This window comes from Nipponia nippon, unplaced genomic scaffold, assembly GCF_047370975.1.
Source record: "Nipponia nippon isolate SJK-2023a ecotype South Korea unplaced genomic scaffold, ASM4737097v1 scaffold_3, whole genome shotgun sequence".
Lineage (NCBI taxonomy): Eukaryota > Metazoa > Chordata > Aves > Pelecaniformes > Threskiornithidae > Nipponia > Nipponia nippon.
In genome coordinates this window covers 71,144,818-71,163,976 of record NW_028262347.1, presented here as the reverse complement: position 1 = coordinate 71,163,976, position 19,159 = coordinate 71,144,818, and the positions used below count along the sequence as shown (strand labels likewise).

At 36.9% G+C, this 19,159-nt stretch overlaps 1 protein-coding gene across 6 annotated transcripts in view; it reads left to right on the top strand.

Annotated features, from left to right (window-relative positions):
- Positions 1-804: 804 nt before the first annotated feature.
- Positions 805-19,159, top strand: part of SLC15A5 (solute carrier family 15 member 5) — a 37,007-nt gene continuing 18,652 nt past the window's right edge. For 3 of the 6 annotated variants that reach the window (XM_087766627.1, XM_087766626.1, XM_087766623.1), the window contains exons 1-6: positions 2,157-2,271; positions 2,723-3,159; positions 4,982-5,204; positions 11,286-11,455; positions 15,384-15,604; positions 17,621-17,807. In XM_087766627.1, coding sequence (XP_087622753.1) covers positions 2,264-2,271; positions 2,723-3,159; positions 4,982-5,204; positions 11,286-11,455; positions 15,384-15,604; positions 17,621-17,807 — 1,246 coding nt within the window. In that variant the 5' untranslated portion in view covers positions 2,157-2,263. Of the gene's footprint in view, positions 929-1,866; positions 1,973-2,016; positions 2,116-2,156; positions 2,272-2,722; positions 3,160-4,981; positions 5,205-11,285; positions 11,456-15,383; positions 15,605-17,620; positions 17,808-19,159 lie in introns of those variants that run through there. The other 3 variants (XM_009471046.2, XM_087766624.1, XM_087766625.1) reach the window with 3 other exon arrangements.

Genomic DNA, 19,159 nt, shown 5'->3' with positions numbered 1-19,159 from the left:
CAATAAACTACCCCTGTAATAAAAACACTGACAACAACTGTCATTTGTCAGAGAAAATTAGGAGAAAATTTTGGTTCCGACCTGTCCAACTTAATTAATTGCCTAATGCTAATTTATAGGTTCCAGTATGGATAGAAGTAACCTTCTGCCTTGGTTGATAGGCTATCAAAGAGAAGCTCTTTTATTAATGGCCAGACCTCTAATGAGCTGACACTATCATATTAGAGCAAGAATTTTTATAAACCTCTCTCCAAGATCTAACTGTCCCATTTTGAGAGCTATCCTTTAAAGATTTGTTTAAAATACAAAGTCCTTACTGGCAGGCAGAGGTACTGCCAGAAGCAGGGCTGGATTTTGAAATAGCAGTTATTTGGTGCAGCTAGTTTCTAGCTGCTTCAGTATATATAAAGCTCTACATATGTTAATACAAATAATATAGTTTTTCATCAGGCATGATGCAGTCCTACTGCCTTGTGTATTAAGAATAAGCCAAGTGAATGCCAGGTGATTCAATTAGAATTCAACTAAAACCATGTCAAGTAGTTAGACAGACCACCTATAATTGCTGCAGAAATGATTAAAAAAATAAATCCATAAAGATCATATTGTTATATGAATTTGTATATTCTCTTAGCATTGAGCATGTTAACTCGTACTGATTGTGATCTGTGACTATCATCACCACCACACCCATATTAGTCACATGCAAAGACAATTCAAAAGTAACTATGAAAATCACCCACTTCCTCCTTCCTATGACATTTATAAGGCTCAGTCAATTATTTCTTTTCTGTAGCTTGTAACCCAAATTTAGGGTAAATGAAACCACATGAGGACTAAGATACAGCTATCCCAGCTAGTAACCCTGCTGTCTCCACTGGTTCCCATGATATGATTAATTTTGAATTGCTAGCACCCATGAGAACAGGTAAACTTTGCATTCTTTTAAGAAAAATAATTTGTAGGAAAAGAGACTATTTTACATTGAAATGTTTATGGGAGCAAGCATGTACTTATCCTGATGTTTTCTATCTGATTGTAAAATAGGCTCATATTTCCTTAGGAGAAAAAAAAAAAAGATAATTTTCTTTGTGAACAGTTACATAAGAGTAGCTTCATGCAACACAAGATATATGTGCCTTTTAGTCAAAAAAATATCATCTTTCCTGTTTTGATTTGGGATTGGCTTCATTAGGCTTTGATGGAGAAGCTAAGCTGAGTTACAAGTGATTTCTAGTTTGGATTTCTCTGGTTAGTTCATCTGAATGAAGATTGTTTTAGCTGTCATAGATCAGAAGACAAATAGTTCTTGGCATGCTACAAGTCACAGCTGTTTTCATCCCTAACTCGGTATCTCTGAAAACTATAACTTTGGTGTCTGAGTTCTTGCTTTAGACTCGTACTAGATTAAAAAAAATATATTTCAGAATTATTTTAGGGAGCAAACTATTCCTACTTAAATTTAAGCTTCAGAGCTTCTAGGCTTTGTGTGTGAATCACAGTTGCTTTAGAAACAAGCCAGGGAAGTAAATCAAAACTTGACAGCAACATTCAGAGATTTTTTTTTTTTTTTTTTTTTGAGATAAACTTGGAATCTATCCATACTGGTTATATACTATTGTGCATCTGTTTTGGGAGGTAGGAGTTCTCATATACTAAATAGATCTGAAGAGGTAAAATTTTAGTAGTTATATGGACAGATGGAAACAAACAGCAGAGCCTATATCTCAACAAATGTCATCAGAGGCATTGAGAGCTCTATTTGGAGAAGCAGGCCTGATTTATCACTGCCTTGTAACATGTGTATGCATTTGCGTTTGTGCAAAATAAATGTAGAATACTTCTCATTCTTGGTTGGGAGTATTTTGAACAGGTGTTAGTGATCTTAATGAGCTCCACAAAATGGAGAAACTGATCTGGGAAGTCTGCAGACTTTTCTGTGGTTAAGGTAGCAGGAGCATTATAAAGCACTGTGAGTTTGGCTCTTCCTAATTTCTTTTCAAGCTGGTGATTCCTTTTGGTTGATATGAGAGAACCCATCAGCTGTGCCACTGCCTGTTATGATGCATTGTAGCTATGGTGCAATACCTGGCTAGAGAAACAGTTCTGGTTTAGGTTGCTTTTGGATTGCTTTTTTTCTTGGCTAATACATTCAACTGACTTTCTTTTAAAATTTGCATTTCTAACTTAAATGTAGTAGCATTACTTATTTTTATAATTAACTTTATCTGAATTTCAAGCAAAAATAACAAGAAATGTAATAATGATTAGGTACTGTTAACCTTTTTTAAAAAAAAAAAAATCCTTCTCTTTATCTCTACTTGCAGTTTTTCACTTGTTGCCTAATTAAAGTATCAGATTATTCTAACAAAATTATTTCCTTGATCTGTTATTTTAATTCTGCTGAAAACGTTAGCTTTCCTGTGTATTTAAACTTTTATCTTTAATGTACAGATAGAGTTGCACATGCTGTATTGGATTCATATAATTTAATAAGTAATATAATTCTGGGGGAAAATCGTGTTCACCCCCAAATGTACTAATTAAATAAACAGATTTAGTTCCTGAGTGTTGCTAAATTGAAATGTTGATATAGCTCTTTGATTTTTTTGATGCTCTTTGATCCTATATGTAATGTCACAAAAGTGGCAGGTGACATAAGAAATTTTAGTAGTGAAGTGTGGAATTCAAAGCAAGAGTCTTACCAGTTTGCTAATTACAGTGGAGGAGAAGAGAAGTATACCTGTAACTTAAGCTGCTCTACTCAGGCGTACTCAAAAAAGTCAAGTATGCCTGGTGCAGACAGAAGAGAGATGCAAGAGAAGCAACTTTTGAACCACGTGGCTGACAAGGAGCAAAGACCATTATCTGAGAGAAGCAATCGTGCTGGAAACCTATCTCAACCTGAGAAGAAGCTCCAAGAGGCTATTTGTGTGCTGCTGGTGGAGCTGTGCGAGCGATTCACGTTCTTTGGCATTGTCTGCAACATGATCCTCTTCTGCACTGTCAAACTTGGCTATCGCAACTACCAGGCAGCTATTGTCAATATGTGCTTTGTAGGCACCTCCATGTTGACTCCAGTACTTGTTGGCTGGCTTGCCGAATGCCTTGTGGGGAGGATCAAGCTTGTGTGCATCTGCATGTTTCTACACTTCCTAGGTAGGTGACACCCTGGGGGCTGTTTCATGTTTTAGTAATTCTGTTGCAGAAATGCATTATTGAGCGTTGTGTTTGAAATCTGACAACTTTCTCCAACCTTGTGGCCACCTTCTCTAACAGCTGCTTAGTTTCTCCTCTACAAAATGCACTGCAGTATTTTTGCCTATGTACTTTTGTGAGGGAGTGCTTTGAACCAGATTAAGGAACATTTGCACGTGCATCTTGTGGATAGCTGGTGCACAAACTTGACTCCTCTAAAGCGGCTTAGCTATTCAGAACACAGATGCTCAACTCTTAAGATCGGTCCCTCTAACAAGCATCTAAGGTTATAAGTGTTTGGGGCAAATGTGAGGCTTTAGTCAAAGAGATGGTTTGAGAGAAAGTTTGGAAACTGTTTCCCAGCTGTTGGTGGTAAGATTTTATTGTATGTAAAGGTATATGACTGTTGTATTTGGACAAGAGGGAAAGATGTATTTAAGCACGTACCAGTATAAACAAATTTTGCCTTCATTAGAGAGGCTGTATTGTAATACCTGTATTGAAAGCCTGCTTTCTGTTAGCACGTTCTGAATCTTCCCCACATGTTATTCTGGAGATCCTTTACATAAAAACACTGTTCAAACTAAGTATGACTGTTCTGGAGCAATTGGTGCATCTTACAGCTGGTGGTTATTCTGTCAACTTAAAAAGTATTTCTCTCAGCCTGGTTTATTGGACCAGTTGTTGAGCATAAGCAAGTCTGATTTCTGCAATAGCCATCCAAATTGTTACTTAGACATGCAACAAAGTAAGGAAAAAATCAGAGTCATTCCTGAAATGTTCTTGAGCTGATTGCAAAACCATTGTGCAAGCAGCCTGGAAAAATGATGGCTGTTATGTTCCACTGTTTCTCCCATGGGCTTCTAGTTTGGCATCTCTTTCTGGCACTTGTTCTTTCAATGCATATCTTAAAGTAGAAGACTGGTGACACAAACAGAATTTGATGTATTCAGGTATTGTTTTAACCAGAACTTTTTTTTTTTTTTTTTTTTTTTGGGGGGGGCATAAATCATTAAACATTCCTGATGTATTAGGGTTCGATGCACGGTCATAGTCTTAATCATGGCTAATGTTGGTGGTGTTGACACAACAATATATTTTGAGTTTATTCCCCAATTACGACTTGGAGGATCTGTAGCTGATTAAATCTGAAAGACTTACTTTACAGACTAGAGGTGGTAAATGCAATTCATCACATTGCTTCTATAGGTAAAGTTTCTGAAAATCATGTATTTTCCATGAAGATGCAGCAGAAAAAAAAGAAAAATTTCCACAAAAATTTTGAGAATTTACTTGTTAAATTATGATTCTCATTACAATTCTGGGATTTAAAGAAGATGCAAAAAAGGCTACACTCCACCATGGGGTGGTTTTTTTGTTGTTGTTGTTGATCAGTGGTTCATCGGGTGAAGTTACATATTTTAACTTGGGCCCTTTGGCAAGTGGAGAGCTACTGCTCTCTATGCTCAGGCAATGGGGAAGGCCAGTGAGAGGAGCTATGTTTCCAGAGATCTTCAGTTGATTGAAGAACCTGAATCCTTACAAGCATTTCAGAAGAAGATTGCTTTCCTGGAGGACCTTAGTGGTCTTGCCTTACTATATATAGCAACATCCAGAAAGGTTCTGCCTCTCTGCAGAATTAAAACTCTCCCTCTTTGCACTCCTCTGTTGTGTATCTTTGATTTTTCATCTGTCTTTTCAACATAACATGCTTAAAAAATATGTCTTATTCATCAATCTGATTCTAATCCATTTCAAATGACAATTTTCTTTCCAATTCCAGGCACAGCCCTATTACCTGTTGTGGCATTCCCCTTTGAAGATATTTACATTGACAGACGACATGTTCTTCATACGCTAACCAAAAGGGAGCAGAAAATAGTATTCTACTTTGCACTACTCACAGCTAGTCTGGGAATAGGAGGGATAAGAGCTATAGTTTGTCCATTAAGTGCATACAACCTTGAGGACTGTGGACCGAAGGAACTTCTTTCTTTTTTCAACTGGTTGGTAACAATGTCAGATAAATATCTGTTGGGGATGATAGAGCATTGCCTTGAAATTCACTGCTGACTTACTAAGCAGATTCTACAGATGGTGGGTTTCATGTTTTGTTTTTAACTGCAAAACATTTAGATTTTGGAATAGTTTCCAAGAATTTCTGTAAAACCTTTTCTTAAATTTTTCCTTTTGCTAGGACCAGTAGGTGGTCATCTCTTTCAGCCTCCTGTAGAAATCTTCAGTCAGGATTAGGATGAACTGATTTGCCCAAATGCTCACAGACTTGATAGCCTAGCTGTTGTTAGAACAACATATTCCATTTGGTTTTCTACCTTTTACATGTCTATCCCTTTAGGATATTTTGCTGTTACTCCCTAACTAACAGTGGCAAAATTCAATGATATATTAGAATTTACAGTAGAGTAAATATTTAGCAATGACAGGCAGCAGTAGAGTCTGCTAATTTCTTGGGACTAGGGATTGCTGGTAGTCTCTAACTACTAAGCTCAGTGGCAAGGATCTGCTGTATTGTTTCAGTTCTGTTGCTGTGAAGTTTTGGTGTCAGATAAACCACTTGAGGTTTGTGTATCGTCTTGAATATTTTAAAGTTTTTAAGAAAACTTTGAGGAGAAATTGTTCCTAAGATGGTTCTTAAAATTCAAAAATTTTTTATATTAACTATTTGCCTCTCTCAGTGTGTCAGAGAGGTCATTTTTTATGATACGTTTGCCTTTATTTACCACTTCTGTAGCACTATACAGAGTGCTATATACATTCACCTGTACCCTCTGGTTAAACTGTGGAGTAAGGATCAAACAAGTCACAGTGGGAACCTCCAGATTCCTGCTTTGAGGCAGGGTGAAATAAGTCCTAAACTGCCCCCTTTTCTCTTCTTTCCTTGTGCATGCACAGTTATTAAAATCAGAACTGAGCACATTTGCATATTGACAATGCAATGCTGAAGAATCAATTAAGATCTTAGTGAATCAGCTCTCTCTTCCTTTGGGAATGGCTTTCCTGGCTATTCCTTTTTCCTCCAATTATGTTAATATCAGAGAGTTTTGAATTAAATCCAAACTTCAATGAATAAGGCAGCTTTAGCAAAGGTGGATGAGACTGTTTAGTTCCTTAGAGCAGATTCTGCTTCCTTGACCTGCCCATAGGAGAAAAGAAAAAAATATATCCTTCCTTTTTACTCTATTCTGAGTTTTAATCCTTAATTAGCAACATCATTTTGATTAAATAAGACTCTGGGGGATTAAGACTGGAGAGCAATCAGTTGTTCTGAAAGATAGCTCTGGAGAATTTATTGTACTGTGGTCTTAACCATTCAGAATTGTGTTTAATCAAAGTGACATTTCTCAGTGTTGATTACAAAGGAGACAAAATACGAATAAAAAGTTCCTTGGGGGGAATCCAAATGGGTCAGTTCTTGGGACTTTGGAAATATCAAGAAAGGCACATGTGCGATTAAAAAATTAATAATTTTTGCAGTGGCATCCAAAGAGGGGCTATTTTATTGCAATTTCAAGATTTAAAAAATTCTTAACATTCTTAATCTCATTAAAACCTCTTGGAATATAATCGTTTTCTCTTGGTAGGTGCTTGTCACAGGGCTGAATTTTAAAATAATACAAAATGAGATGATTGCATACTCTTGGTGAGTGAGAGTCTGTGTTCTTAGCCAAGTTCTATTTAAACAATCAGAATTATTGGGTTAAAGATTGGGTTAAAAGACCCTGTAAATACCTGCTGTCTAATTCAATCCTTGAAGAAGATTGCTTTGCACATCTAGGGCCTGGTTCTAACCCCTAGTATGAACTATGAGTCTGGTATTTTAAATAAACAGAGTATACCAATGCTAAGTGAAGAAGGGACTTGGATTCTGCTGGACTGTTTCTCTAAGGATGTCTGCTTTTCTGAGGTTAAGGTTGTGGACTGGTACTATTTTTGCAGCAGGAGAAATAAATTCTGTCTATGGGAGCAGAGAATGAGAGCAAAGGGTACAATCCAGACTAGGGATGAGAGTTAGCAGTGTTGTGTCTTGTCTTACTGATCTGCCAAAAAAAAAAAAAAAAAAAAAAAAAAAAAAGCAGAGAACATGGAAACAGTAATATTTTCCCTTTCCCTTCCCCTCTACAGCAGATCAGTTTCTGCTGTTATCCTGGATGCACTTTACTTTGACTTTTTAATATGTTTTTCTACCCCTTTGGGGTTTTTATTCCCCCACCTTGTCTTTGCAGAGAACTCCATAGTGACTCTGAAAAAAATGACCTCCTCCTACAAAGCTGTAGTACAGAAAAATATATAGCTTGGATACTGGTCCATACATGGAATATCTGGGTCTGAGTTTAGATAAATCAAAACTTAAATTATGAGAACTAGACATGCTTAAAAAATAAAAGCAAATAATATTTCAAGTGACAGGAAATCTACTGAGTCTTCAAAATTAATCTTAAAAAGTGACAAAAGGTCAATTTTAGAATATTTTCATATATTTTACTTGATATCAGATTGTTTCATTGAGCAGCTTCATCTCAATTGTTACATTAAGTAAAAGCTTTCTGAGTAATGTATGAACAAACTATTTTTAAACACTTTTAAATGGATGTTACTGGATGTTACTTCTTTAAAGTTATAACATTTTACAGAAATGTATTCATTGTGATAAGATTATTAAGTTTTTATGGGCATGTCACAATAACATTTAGGTTTGCATCTGGACTGCATTCTTGAAATTAACTTCTCAAGTTGGCATTTGGCTCTCATTGTGTGGAGACCTCAGAGTGCTGAAGCTCCAGGAATGAGCTGTTCCCTGCAAAGTTTGACATGATATTCAGTTTGCTGTAGTTAACTAATTCAGCTGTGCCCTACTGGGATCTCTGAGGCACTTTATGTAATGCAAGTCCAAATATTGCAATATTAGATAACTATGGTATATGAGAGCTAGCAAGATGTGTTTCTGTTAGTGTAGGTTCTGATCAGCTGCTGTCACTATGATTTGAGCAAATCACAAAATTCTGATGTGTGCGTTGAGGTTAGTTTATCTTTCTTGTTTGGTCCATAGGGATTGCTAAAACACATTGGGGTTGGGTTTGTTTTTTTTTTTTTTTCCTCATTTCTGCAAGAGGACGGGAGCTTTACATTTCAGTCTTACATTTCTTTGCTATATGGTGGTGAAAAACAAAAGCACTCTCCTGTACTCAAGGGTTTTCTTTGAAGGTTCCTACTTCCAGTGAAACAGTCGTAGAGTCATGAAAAGTGTCAGGACTTCAGGTAGCTCAGGCACATTTAGAAACTTTAGAAAGTTAGGAAAACAGCCACTGAAACTTCTAACTTCAAAATTGTCAGTTAGGAATTGTTTCAAAACTTCTACACAAGTTCCAGCTGACCCAGTTGTGTAACTGTATATATATTTTTTTTTTAAAGCTTTAGTTGAACAGGGGTCAATGTGTATGTACAAAATCCCTCCAACTATACCATCATCACAGAATAACATAATTCCAAAGTGCCTAGAGACTGCTTTCAGTGGAGTGGAAAAGTCCATGATTCTGATGAGTATCATCTCCTGAAAATGTAAATTACTTAAAGGAAACAGTAACTAGTTTGGAACTTCAGACATGTTTTGGTGTGACTTCAGAGAAATGCATGAAGCAGGAGACCTCACTGCTGTCCATGTCCTTGCTGCTTCCAGGAGAGCTGCTGCTGTGTGGCTCTTGGCAGCACAAGTGTTTGCCCTGGTGGAGTACATCATTTTTCTTCTGCCACTTGCCCTGGGTCCTGTGAGGCAAGCTGCATAGGCATGTTCCCATGCCTGTTGCTGCACAGCCCTGTGGTCATCTCCAATCCCTTAGCAGTGTGAGAGAGTGTTGTCTTTGTAACTGCGCAGACCTGAGTAGCATTACCAAGGTCCCTACTTCTGACATGATAAAGGTTTTGCTTTCTTGGCACTAGGTAGATGTGATGTAATGGGCAATGTCAGAACAAGTGGAGGGAGCACAGCAGGCACTTCAATACTTGCAATATCACTGTGGTTTGTCTTGGCAGTTATGGCAGGCCATCTAGAAGTCATTTTAAAGGAATGAAATGGGGTTGAGGAAGTCTCCTAAGTGTCAAGAGAGACATGCAATCCCCCTCTTAGGATTTTCAGCTCAAAATATTTTGCTGAGATTGCTGATACAGGGAGCTGCAATGGTAGGACGATACCTTGCTCCTGACCTACCCACTCATTTGCAGTTGAGGAGGGATCAAGCTGGAAAGCTTGGAAGTTGGATTGTTGAAGGGTAACTGGTCTTCTACAACATGTTAAGATTTTTCTTTTATTTTTGAGTAGGTAATTCTGGATTAATTAGGGACATAAATACTCAAGTCCAAATAGCATACATGAGGCAGAAGTGGCACCAGACAAGAAAGCAAGCTTTGCTTCCTCAAGCAATATGTATTAAGCTGTATAATTATGTATCAATTTATATTTTGCCTACAAATGAAACCATTTTGCTAGGTTTCCAGCAAAGGTGAAGGAAACTCCTCTTGCAGTTGCTTACAAAATGTAATTTGTGATATATTGAGGTAGTACTACTCCACTATGGGTCCCTCTTCTTTGTTTAAAATACAGTTGTTGTCTTTAAAGCCAACTTGGAACTTGAAAGTTTAGTCAAAGTTAAAATTCTTAACTTAAAATTTCAAAGGCTAAGTCTGCAAGCCAGAGTCAAATCTGAAGCAAAAATTGCTGAATGACTGACGCTGACTCTTCAAATGAAGTATCATACTAATCCCCGACAAGTTAGTATTTTTGGAAACTATGACTCCAACAAAGCAGGTCCTCCCTAAATCTAATCTCTCTGCTGTGAGATGCTGAATATTCACTGAGTCTGTTCTGTAGCCTCAAACCCCTGTTTTGTGAGAGAGTTGTGTTCGAAGGGAAACCTTGGCTAAAGCTCTGCTGAAAGCAAAAAGAGAATGTAAGTGGCATGAAGAACAGTGTAAGGGGAGCACCTTAGAATTTAAAAGAACTTAAAGGGGTTGTAACTGAAACACTTGTAATTATGAATGGTAGAGTAAAAATTGGTCAGTCATGTTGTAAGAAGAGGGCTATGCAATAGAAGAATAAGCAGTACGTTTTGTTTCACTTATGTTTCACTTTAATAAATAGCTATACAGTTAACTAACTTCTTGAAAAAAGCTGAATTTTAGAAAAACTCATGATTTAATGTGTTATGTTGGAGTCAGAATCCAAGGAAAAAAGTGTGGTGACAATATACTCCTAACTGTGCAGATACAAACACATTTGCTAACATAAAGAAAATAAGTAGCTATCTGTTTGCATACTATCAGGGAAATGCATTGTTTTGGCACTTCTTATTTTTTGGAGTTGATTTTTGCTATCCTTATAATTCCTTAAAGAATATTTATTGTTCTATTGTCAGGGGTTCTAGACTGCGGTACGCCTATCGCTAGTGGTATGCCATATGCTTCCAAGAGTATGCGATTTTCATTTGAATATATTCTGTGCACATGAGGGGCTCAGCACTTACTTGGGAAGCTCCTCTACTGCCACAGGCAGTCTCAGAGCAAATTATGTTGGGGAACCTCCTTATCAAGATATTTCTAGAAGCCAACAAAAATTCATGCTGAGCCTTGCAACTAATGGAAAAGCCATCCCTTCTGAGAAATCAAATTCTAACATTTCTTTAACAAGGGATGGTGGCATACAACATTTCCTCTTAAGCTTAAAGTATGTGATTTGATGATATTGCATACACAAAACTTATGTTATCAGATATTAAATGTGTAAATGGTAAATGCTGATGTATTTACTTACTCCAATCCACAAGAAGATTTCCAGTACTAGATTGATAATTTGTTCAAATCTACTGCCTCAGTACCGTTACTTTAATCATAAACTTCTTGGAGCTAAGACATCCAAGTGAAATTTGATGTTCATTACTGTGTCAGTGTGTGCATGGTACTGATGCTGTCCATGCTTACTATACTTACCATGCCTTTAATATAATGTTTTAATCTTCTGTAAAGGCCTTATATTATTCAGACTCTCCACTCTTCTCTCTCTTGTCTGTGTCTACTAGGTTTTATTGGCTGATTAACTTAAATTCAGCACTTGTCTTTGTCAGCATTTCTTATATCCAGCAGTCTGTGGCCAGGAACCTTGGTTTTCTTATCCCATTCGTGTCCGTGCTTATGGCTACGATCACAATTCACATGGTGCGTGGTGAAATGATTTACAAACCCAAAACAGGTAAGAGGCAACAATATCTTGGGAAATACCTTTAGAGGTTATTTTCACAGAGGAGATCAACTTGCATATCTAAATGAGTTCTTCCACAACACTGCCCTGTTTGGTTGGAGATACTTGGGTTTTAACTCTACAAGGTCTGTGTGTAAGAGACAACATCCATCCTCCGTAAAGATGGATCTGGAGATTCTGGATAGGCTGAAAAAGTGGAAAACGGTCTCTGGTAAACTTATATGCATTTTGTGTCATATCAAGACGTGTCAAAGCATCTGCCTGTGCAGGAAGAGGTATATGCATGCTGCTGGTGGACTTTATTTTGGCATGTTTGGTTCAATGTATGCACAACGTGTTTTGGTCAATTGAAGCAAAGTTTACACCTATGCTAAGGCACCAAGCACACTTGTGTTTTCTCCCTTAAATGTGCTCCATACCTTCACCTGAACTCTCACCTCAGCACCCAAGCAGTGTGGTCAGTCAGCTAAACAGGAACATGCACTGGTAGCAAAGTCGTTATATAATGCCTTTATCTTGCAGAATGTCTGATGCTTATTGTTATTTCAATGTCCTTGCTTATACAACATCAAGTGTTTTTACACATCTGAAAATAACTAGAAATACTGAATAACTCTAAATAGTTCCTATGCAGACTGTGGAGATATTTTAAAACAGAAGTTCCTACACTTCTGTGGCCTCACTAGTTAGTATCTGAGCTCTTCAAAATCCTTTAATGGCAACTACCCCTCTCCATTGACCAAGCACAGAAACATCAGTGGAGCGTAGGTGACTTGTATAAGCCTGTAAGTGCCCAAACCTTGTTATTCTTTTTCCAATAGAACCCAGAAACTGCAAGCAAATAGTTATTTCAGTCTTTTTGTTGTAAATATAATCTAAGCAAAAATATATTAGCAGTGAGGGAATAAATGCATAAATCAAATGCCTGGGAATATCATAGTGAGGACGTCACTAGAGAGGTTTATTCAAAACAAATAGAGCAAAAGAAATGTGTCCCCTCTTCAATACCCCAAAACCATCATGATAATACGCAACGGAGGTCTGCAAAGACTAGCATCAAATTAGCAAGCTGCTTATGGAGAGAATGGTGGCTGTCTGGCTCGCTGGGGCTCACTACAGGTTTTACAACCTGAGAAGGTAAAAAGATTCATTAGTATCCACCCCTGAGCTGGACTATTCATATGGACTAAATCTGTAGTTTATCATCTAACTAGTTTAATTCTACTAAGTGGAATAACATAAATTTGTAGGTTATGTCTGTCTTGGCCATCAACAAAAACAGCAGAATATTTTTTTTTTTATCAAATGTTTTTCCCCTATGAGTGTTTGATTTATCATATATTTTCCAAGTCTTTGCAGAATGCCAATCTCTACACTAATATCTGCGAAGTTTTTTATCTCCTTAGTCAAGATAAATGATAATATACTTGTACCTTCCAGTGAGATGATGAAATTTGGAAATTCTTCAGAAGTGCAATTCAAATCCATAGGTGACCTTAAATGATTTTTATATATGCTGCCTTTTTTATTTTAAGGTAACTCTTCAAATATGGATCATGCATTCAATTATGTTTAGCTGTCAAGCATGGATTTCATTTGCATTTCTTCCCACTGCTATAATTTTGAGGACTGGCAGGTGACCAGAGATGAGGAAAAAATGTGTATCTACCATCTAGGGTGCAATGTAGGTTTTTTATTGTAATTAAGTAGCATAGATATTCATTATTAGATCAAGGTCAAAGTAGCAGAACATTACAGCCAAGGACTGAAGTATAAAGGAGAAGGAAAATCACCTTCTGAAAGCTGCGATTTAATATCTATAGAGATAGATTTTATTTTTTTTGAGAAAACATTAGAAATACAAGTATAGAGTATACGATGTTGATCTACACAATGTGTACTGGTATAAATATTTATGCTTTTAAACATATCTCTTACTAGCTGATCAGATTTGTAATCTGAAGAATTCACCCCTATGGAGTTCTGTGGGGTTTACTTGTTTTCTTTTAAAGAAGGGGTGAGATACTTATTCTAACTACATCACTGGCAAAATCCTCTTGATATCGATTAGGTCTGTGTCATTCACGTTTATTTTTGAACTACAACTTCAAGCAGCTTTATCTTCCCAATTTGCTAGATCTTATAATCTGCTGGAATTCCATGCCAAGAAACACAGCTAAATAATATAGTTGTCATTATTTTGCATGAGGCAAAACAGACTGAAATTACATTAAAGAGGGCCCTAGCTGATCCATTAGGAAAGGCAGTGAAATGTCAGGACTTGTTGTCTATTTTAGTCTTTTTCTTCAATGAGAGTAAGTAAGAAGAGTCTGCCCAACATCTTCCATTCCAAAGGAAAGGAGATGACTGTGGCTGTCTTCAAGACTAGATCAGATAAACCAGGACACAGCCATGTTGTTACTTTGTTTGAACTGTCTGCTAGTCTTGTCATGGGGCATCATGTGCATCTTCTGATTTCAATGCTGACTGGGCTCAAACCCTTGTAGAGCAGTAATAACACCACTTTACTGCTTTTAATTCCTTCTTTGTGAATGTCTATCCTCTAGCATGCAGCGAAGCAAAAGATTATCGCTTCTCTGACCTAAAACATGTAATTACTAGTTCTGCCAATGAGTTGAGCTGATACTGACTTTTCTGCTACCTTTTTTTTTTTACTTAATGAAATTGACTCTGCTTTGACAAGAGCCCCAAGTCCCACTTGTTTTCTGGTTAGCTTCTTAGTCAAGTCACTCTGGAAGGCTGCATATTTTTCTTTTGGTCTTCAGATTTGGTCTTGAAATGGTCTAGATCCTAAACTAAAACATCACTTAAAGTAAGTGTTAAGAATAGCTGCCTGTACAGTCATACAGAACAATAAAAACTGTACCAACTCTCTGTGTTTGCAAGCTTTGATATGTTCTCTATTTCAGATTTTATTCAACAGTGCCAACAGTCTACAGGTTAATGCTAAACAGTCAGAGTTTTAAATGTTAGTTATCTAATAAAATTCCCTTTCTTAATACTCTAGAGCAAGTGCTTCCAATAGGTGTCAATGGATATTTCTAGAAAATAGTTTCCATACCAGAGATAGTAGGGAGACATTTTTCCCTCTACCATCTTCTTAGTTCACTGTAGTTTTTTGAAAGTATTTTTTATAGATACCCCAGTTATTGTAGTGCTTCAACACTCTCAGAAAAGCAAAGAAGCGCTATAACCCCTATTTGCATGGATTGGCAACTTAGCAAAGGTAAAAGAACCTGCATTCCCAAGCCTGAAGCTAACAGTTTTATCCTTGTTTTAGTTCCATTGCCTCTGAGTTTGAGAACCAAGTTAGCAATTCCTGAACGCAGTAACCAGTGGGCAAGTTTTAATATGCCAAGTACTAGACTGGAAACTTCTCTCCCACAGGAAGCTACCTGGAAGTCCTGATATAATATTTCTGGCTTTGACATGCATCCATGAAAATTCTCTCTCATCAGCCCTCTTTTGAGCTCCTTTCCTTTCTCACTTCACTACTACCCTCCCCTTGCTAGACCTAAGTGGATATGTAATATTTCATTACTGTCTTGAATTAAAAACTAACCTCATTCAATCAATATAAAGCAAAAGCAAAGTAATACTTTATCTGCTCAACCACAGCAACAAATTGTTGTGGTGTGTTAAATAACTGGTAGCAAAAGGCAGTTTTCTCTGTGGATGTTGGCCTGGATTGCTTTTTTAACCATTAGGTTGTGAACCAACTGGCTTCCAAAAAAAGAATGTTTTAGAACAAATCCAGACTGTTATTGCCTTCCCCCTCCCCCAAAAGACATAAAGGTGAATGTATCAGGTTGTATTTTCCTTCCCAAAATGATCTGTCTTGTCTTGTTTATTTTGGCAGCAAGTAAAAACATATCGATGTCTCTCTGATTGTTTGCAGACAGTTCCCTGCTGACGACTTTTGGGGTAATCGCTAGTGCACTGAAAACGTGCTGCATGCGATATCGCTACTTTAGTGGAGGCGTGACAAACTGGCTAGATCATGCCAAGGAAAACTGTGGTGGTCAGTACAGTGAGATTCAGGTGGAAAGCACAAAGTCGCTTGCCAGGCTCTTCCCGTTGTTTGCTTTCCAAATTCTATACAGAACATGTATTATGCAGGTGGGTACTCAGCTTTTAAACAAAAATCTTGAAAAATACAGTGACATGTGTTTACAACTATGTTTCTAGGCATGTTTTTTTTTAACTGTTGTTTTACCAGCAGAGCAACCTTGCAGAGTAGTTTTAATTACATGAGAATATACCTTGTTATATCCTCTCATCTCATGAAATAAGTAAAATCTACTTGATCAAGACTCATGAAGGAGCTTGTGTGACTGCTTGCTACTTATTTCTCTGAACCCTTACTGGCTGAAACATCTAGTGCTGAAGTCCTGTGCCCCTCACACTGCTGTGTTACAGTTATCAGAGACTCAGGCTCAGCATTCTTTTGAGAGGAAAAAAAAAAAAAAAAAAAAAAAAAACACGAAAACAAAACCAAAAAACTAATTTCTTAAATTTTCACTCACTTTTTGGGAGAGGTAGAAAATCTTTATTTTTTCTTTTGGTTGCTTATTTCTCTTACTGTTTTGGCAGGATTATGTGGGTAGTGTACCTACACTGGAAATGCGTGGTTTTCCATTTGTGGAAAGTACATTCCTTTCACAGCCTCTCTATCAGGCTACATGGTTCTTTCCACTTCTGAGTGTATGTATGTTATATAAATGTAAATGTGTCAAAAAGCTACTTAAGCTGACCTGATTCCTTCAGGTTCATTTCTGTCTGGATGATCCTGGCTAAGCAGGAGTTTGAGGTAGCTTACCCCTTGGCAACTGGCATAACAAATTTATGAGCTGGCTTGGAAATTCATTTTTACTTATTGGTGTTAAAATGCTGCTTAAGGAAATTCTTCCAAATATGTAGTGTATACTGCTTTATTGACACTCCCTCTTGCCATCATTTTACATTCCCATCCATCTGCCTCATTCTTTTTCCTCTTCCCTCCCCACCCGCCCAAAAGTACAAAAAACCCGAGCAAACAAAAAAACCCCACCCTAAACCAAAAAACGCACACATATGGCTGAGGCTATGCATTAATGACCATATGGAAGTTAACCACATATCATTAATCAGAGGTTTAATAATCAGGTATATGTCTAGAAAAGATAGAAGTATTTGCACTGCTGAAAGAGGTGACTTTTATTCCTTCGGCAGAATTTCCAATAAGTTTAAGGCTCGCTCTCAGGCTTGGCGATAGATCAGTATGTTTTTTGTAAAGATTAATAATATTTTCTCCATATTATTAAGTTAACAGCTTTCAGTGCCTGTGATTCATGTTAATGATATTTTAATTCCTATTAAGAAGTCAATTCTGATTTGCAATAGGCAGTAGAAAGAAGGAACCAACAAAATTTGGCTCAGTTCTGATCTTTCATAGTTCTGTTGCCATTTATGCACCCTTTTACAATTTATATCTTCTTTTGGAGGTGGAATGTAGGTGAAAAATATTTTTATGAAGACCTAGCATTTGAGTCATTCTTTAGCACTGAACAGACTCCCAGTGAGTAGGTTTGACTATAAGCATTGATGAGAAACCCTAGATGAGCTCAGTTACTAACTATACATTAATTTTCAGACAGCTATAAAGCAGTAATATTCTACCTGGATTTGGCATTGCTAGTCATGTTGAAGAGCCATGTGCTGGTAAGAGTCTTAAAAATTACTCCCACCTTGAGCACACAATCAGAAGTGCAAAATAACTGCATCTTGCTATTCTGTTCTGTTAAGCACCATCTATGAAGAAGTAGTGACTAAAGTATTGGGCAGAACCATTTAGTATATTGACTGATAGCTCTAACTAGGAATGATCAAATAAACTAATGGGCTGGTTCTTAGATTTGTTAAACTGAGGAGCAAATGAAATAGAAGGAAATTGTTACATTCTGGCAGAGAACAAGAATATCACTATCTGAAAGGCTTTCATCATGAAAGGTTGTTCCTTTTGGCCAGCAGGTATTTGGTTTACTGTGATTTCTTCAGAAGGAAAAGAGGTGGAGAAGTTTCCAAATATAGTAAAAAATCCTATCCATGAAAGGTTACTGGTATACTAATGGAGTGGGTTTTTATTCTTCAATACAGATTCCTTCAGGATATTATCTCCAAACCATGAATTCCAACTTGAACTTCAGTGGATTTGTCTTGCCAGTTGCAGCAATGAATGTGATAAGCATCGTGCCACTACTGATTCTTGTTCCTATTTTGGAATGCATTAACTCATGTCTCTTTAGTTCCAAGGACACTGGACATTCTCCAACAATTTACATCGGTATGTATAAAGAACATGTGTTTATACAGTTTTAATATGTATTCTGTTTTTGAAAGAGAAACTGCAGTAGGTGATGGATGATCCTACACAATTGATTCTGACTATAAATATTAAGATGGACCTGTTTTCGGATGACTCTGAAGTATGTTTCAAAGGAATTGTTGAAAAGACAGTACTGAAAAAACATGTTAGATATAAAGAAAAAATGTTTAGGACAGAGATTGAGGCTCTTCTGATAAATGAAAAATTCTGATACACTCACAAATAACTGAGAGTCAGCCTAAGGAACTGGTGAGAGAAACAGTATTAACCATTTAGGCTTGAGACTTACTCTGACTTGGTTCTCTTCTGTATGTTTGTTTATCCATTAACTTTTGGAAAGTTAATTTACTTTGGAAGTCTTTTTTGGAGATGGGAGAGTCCTTCAGTTGCTCTCTGATACTGGAGAAATGTTCTGTTGCTCAAAATGGTGAGTCTGGACTTAAATAATTAGGTTATAAATAAAAGCTTGGTTTTTCTTACATTTTTATGCTATAACTTCATCAACATTGGGACTGCAGCTTATAAGAGTGAAATTGTATTATCACTAGTACAGTTTATTCTAGTTTCATCCCAAGTGAAATGAAAGTATCAAGTCTAATTCTGTGTCTGCAATAGGTGTTTTTAAAACTGATGAGCAAAAGAAAACATGCAGACAACTGCGTAAAACAAATGGATGTGTGTCACTGGACTGCTGTTCCCATTGAGCAGGCTGAACATTTCACAGGTTGAAGGTTACTGGGAGAGATACAGCTTTCCTTTCTAGTACTAGAATTTTCATTTGAATATCTAGTATGGGATAATCATTCAGGTGTTTAATAATTTTATTTATTAAAATCCTAAACTGAAACATACCTTACTGTACACTCACCTAAAGTAAAGCAAAGAGGCATCTGCAGAGATGAAGTATTGCCTCTTTCTCATAGAAGTGGTACAAAGAAGTCTTCTCTGTTGTGAGTCCCAACATTTTCAGCAGTAAGCATTGTAAACTCAGGCTTGCAGGTTGGTGCTCATTTCAGAGAAGTTCATAGCCTAGAAGTCATGATGGCTTTAATAGGGGTTGGTGTTCCTTCTGTTTTATTATTATTTTTTTTTAATTCCCCCCTACCCCCAAACATCTTATGTTCTAGGATCTGGAGGGACGCTCTGCAACCCTCTTCTGATATCAGCTACGTCTATACCACCAGAAAAGCAGCTTCCATTCTGTATTCACTTAAAACTATTCCCTTTTGTAGATACTATCATTAAACTTCCTACTTTTTTTTTTTTTATCTTCCAGCCTGCATTACAAACTGCAGACAAAAATACTTATA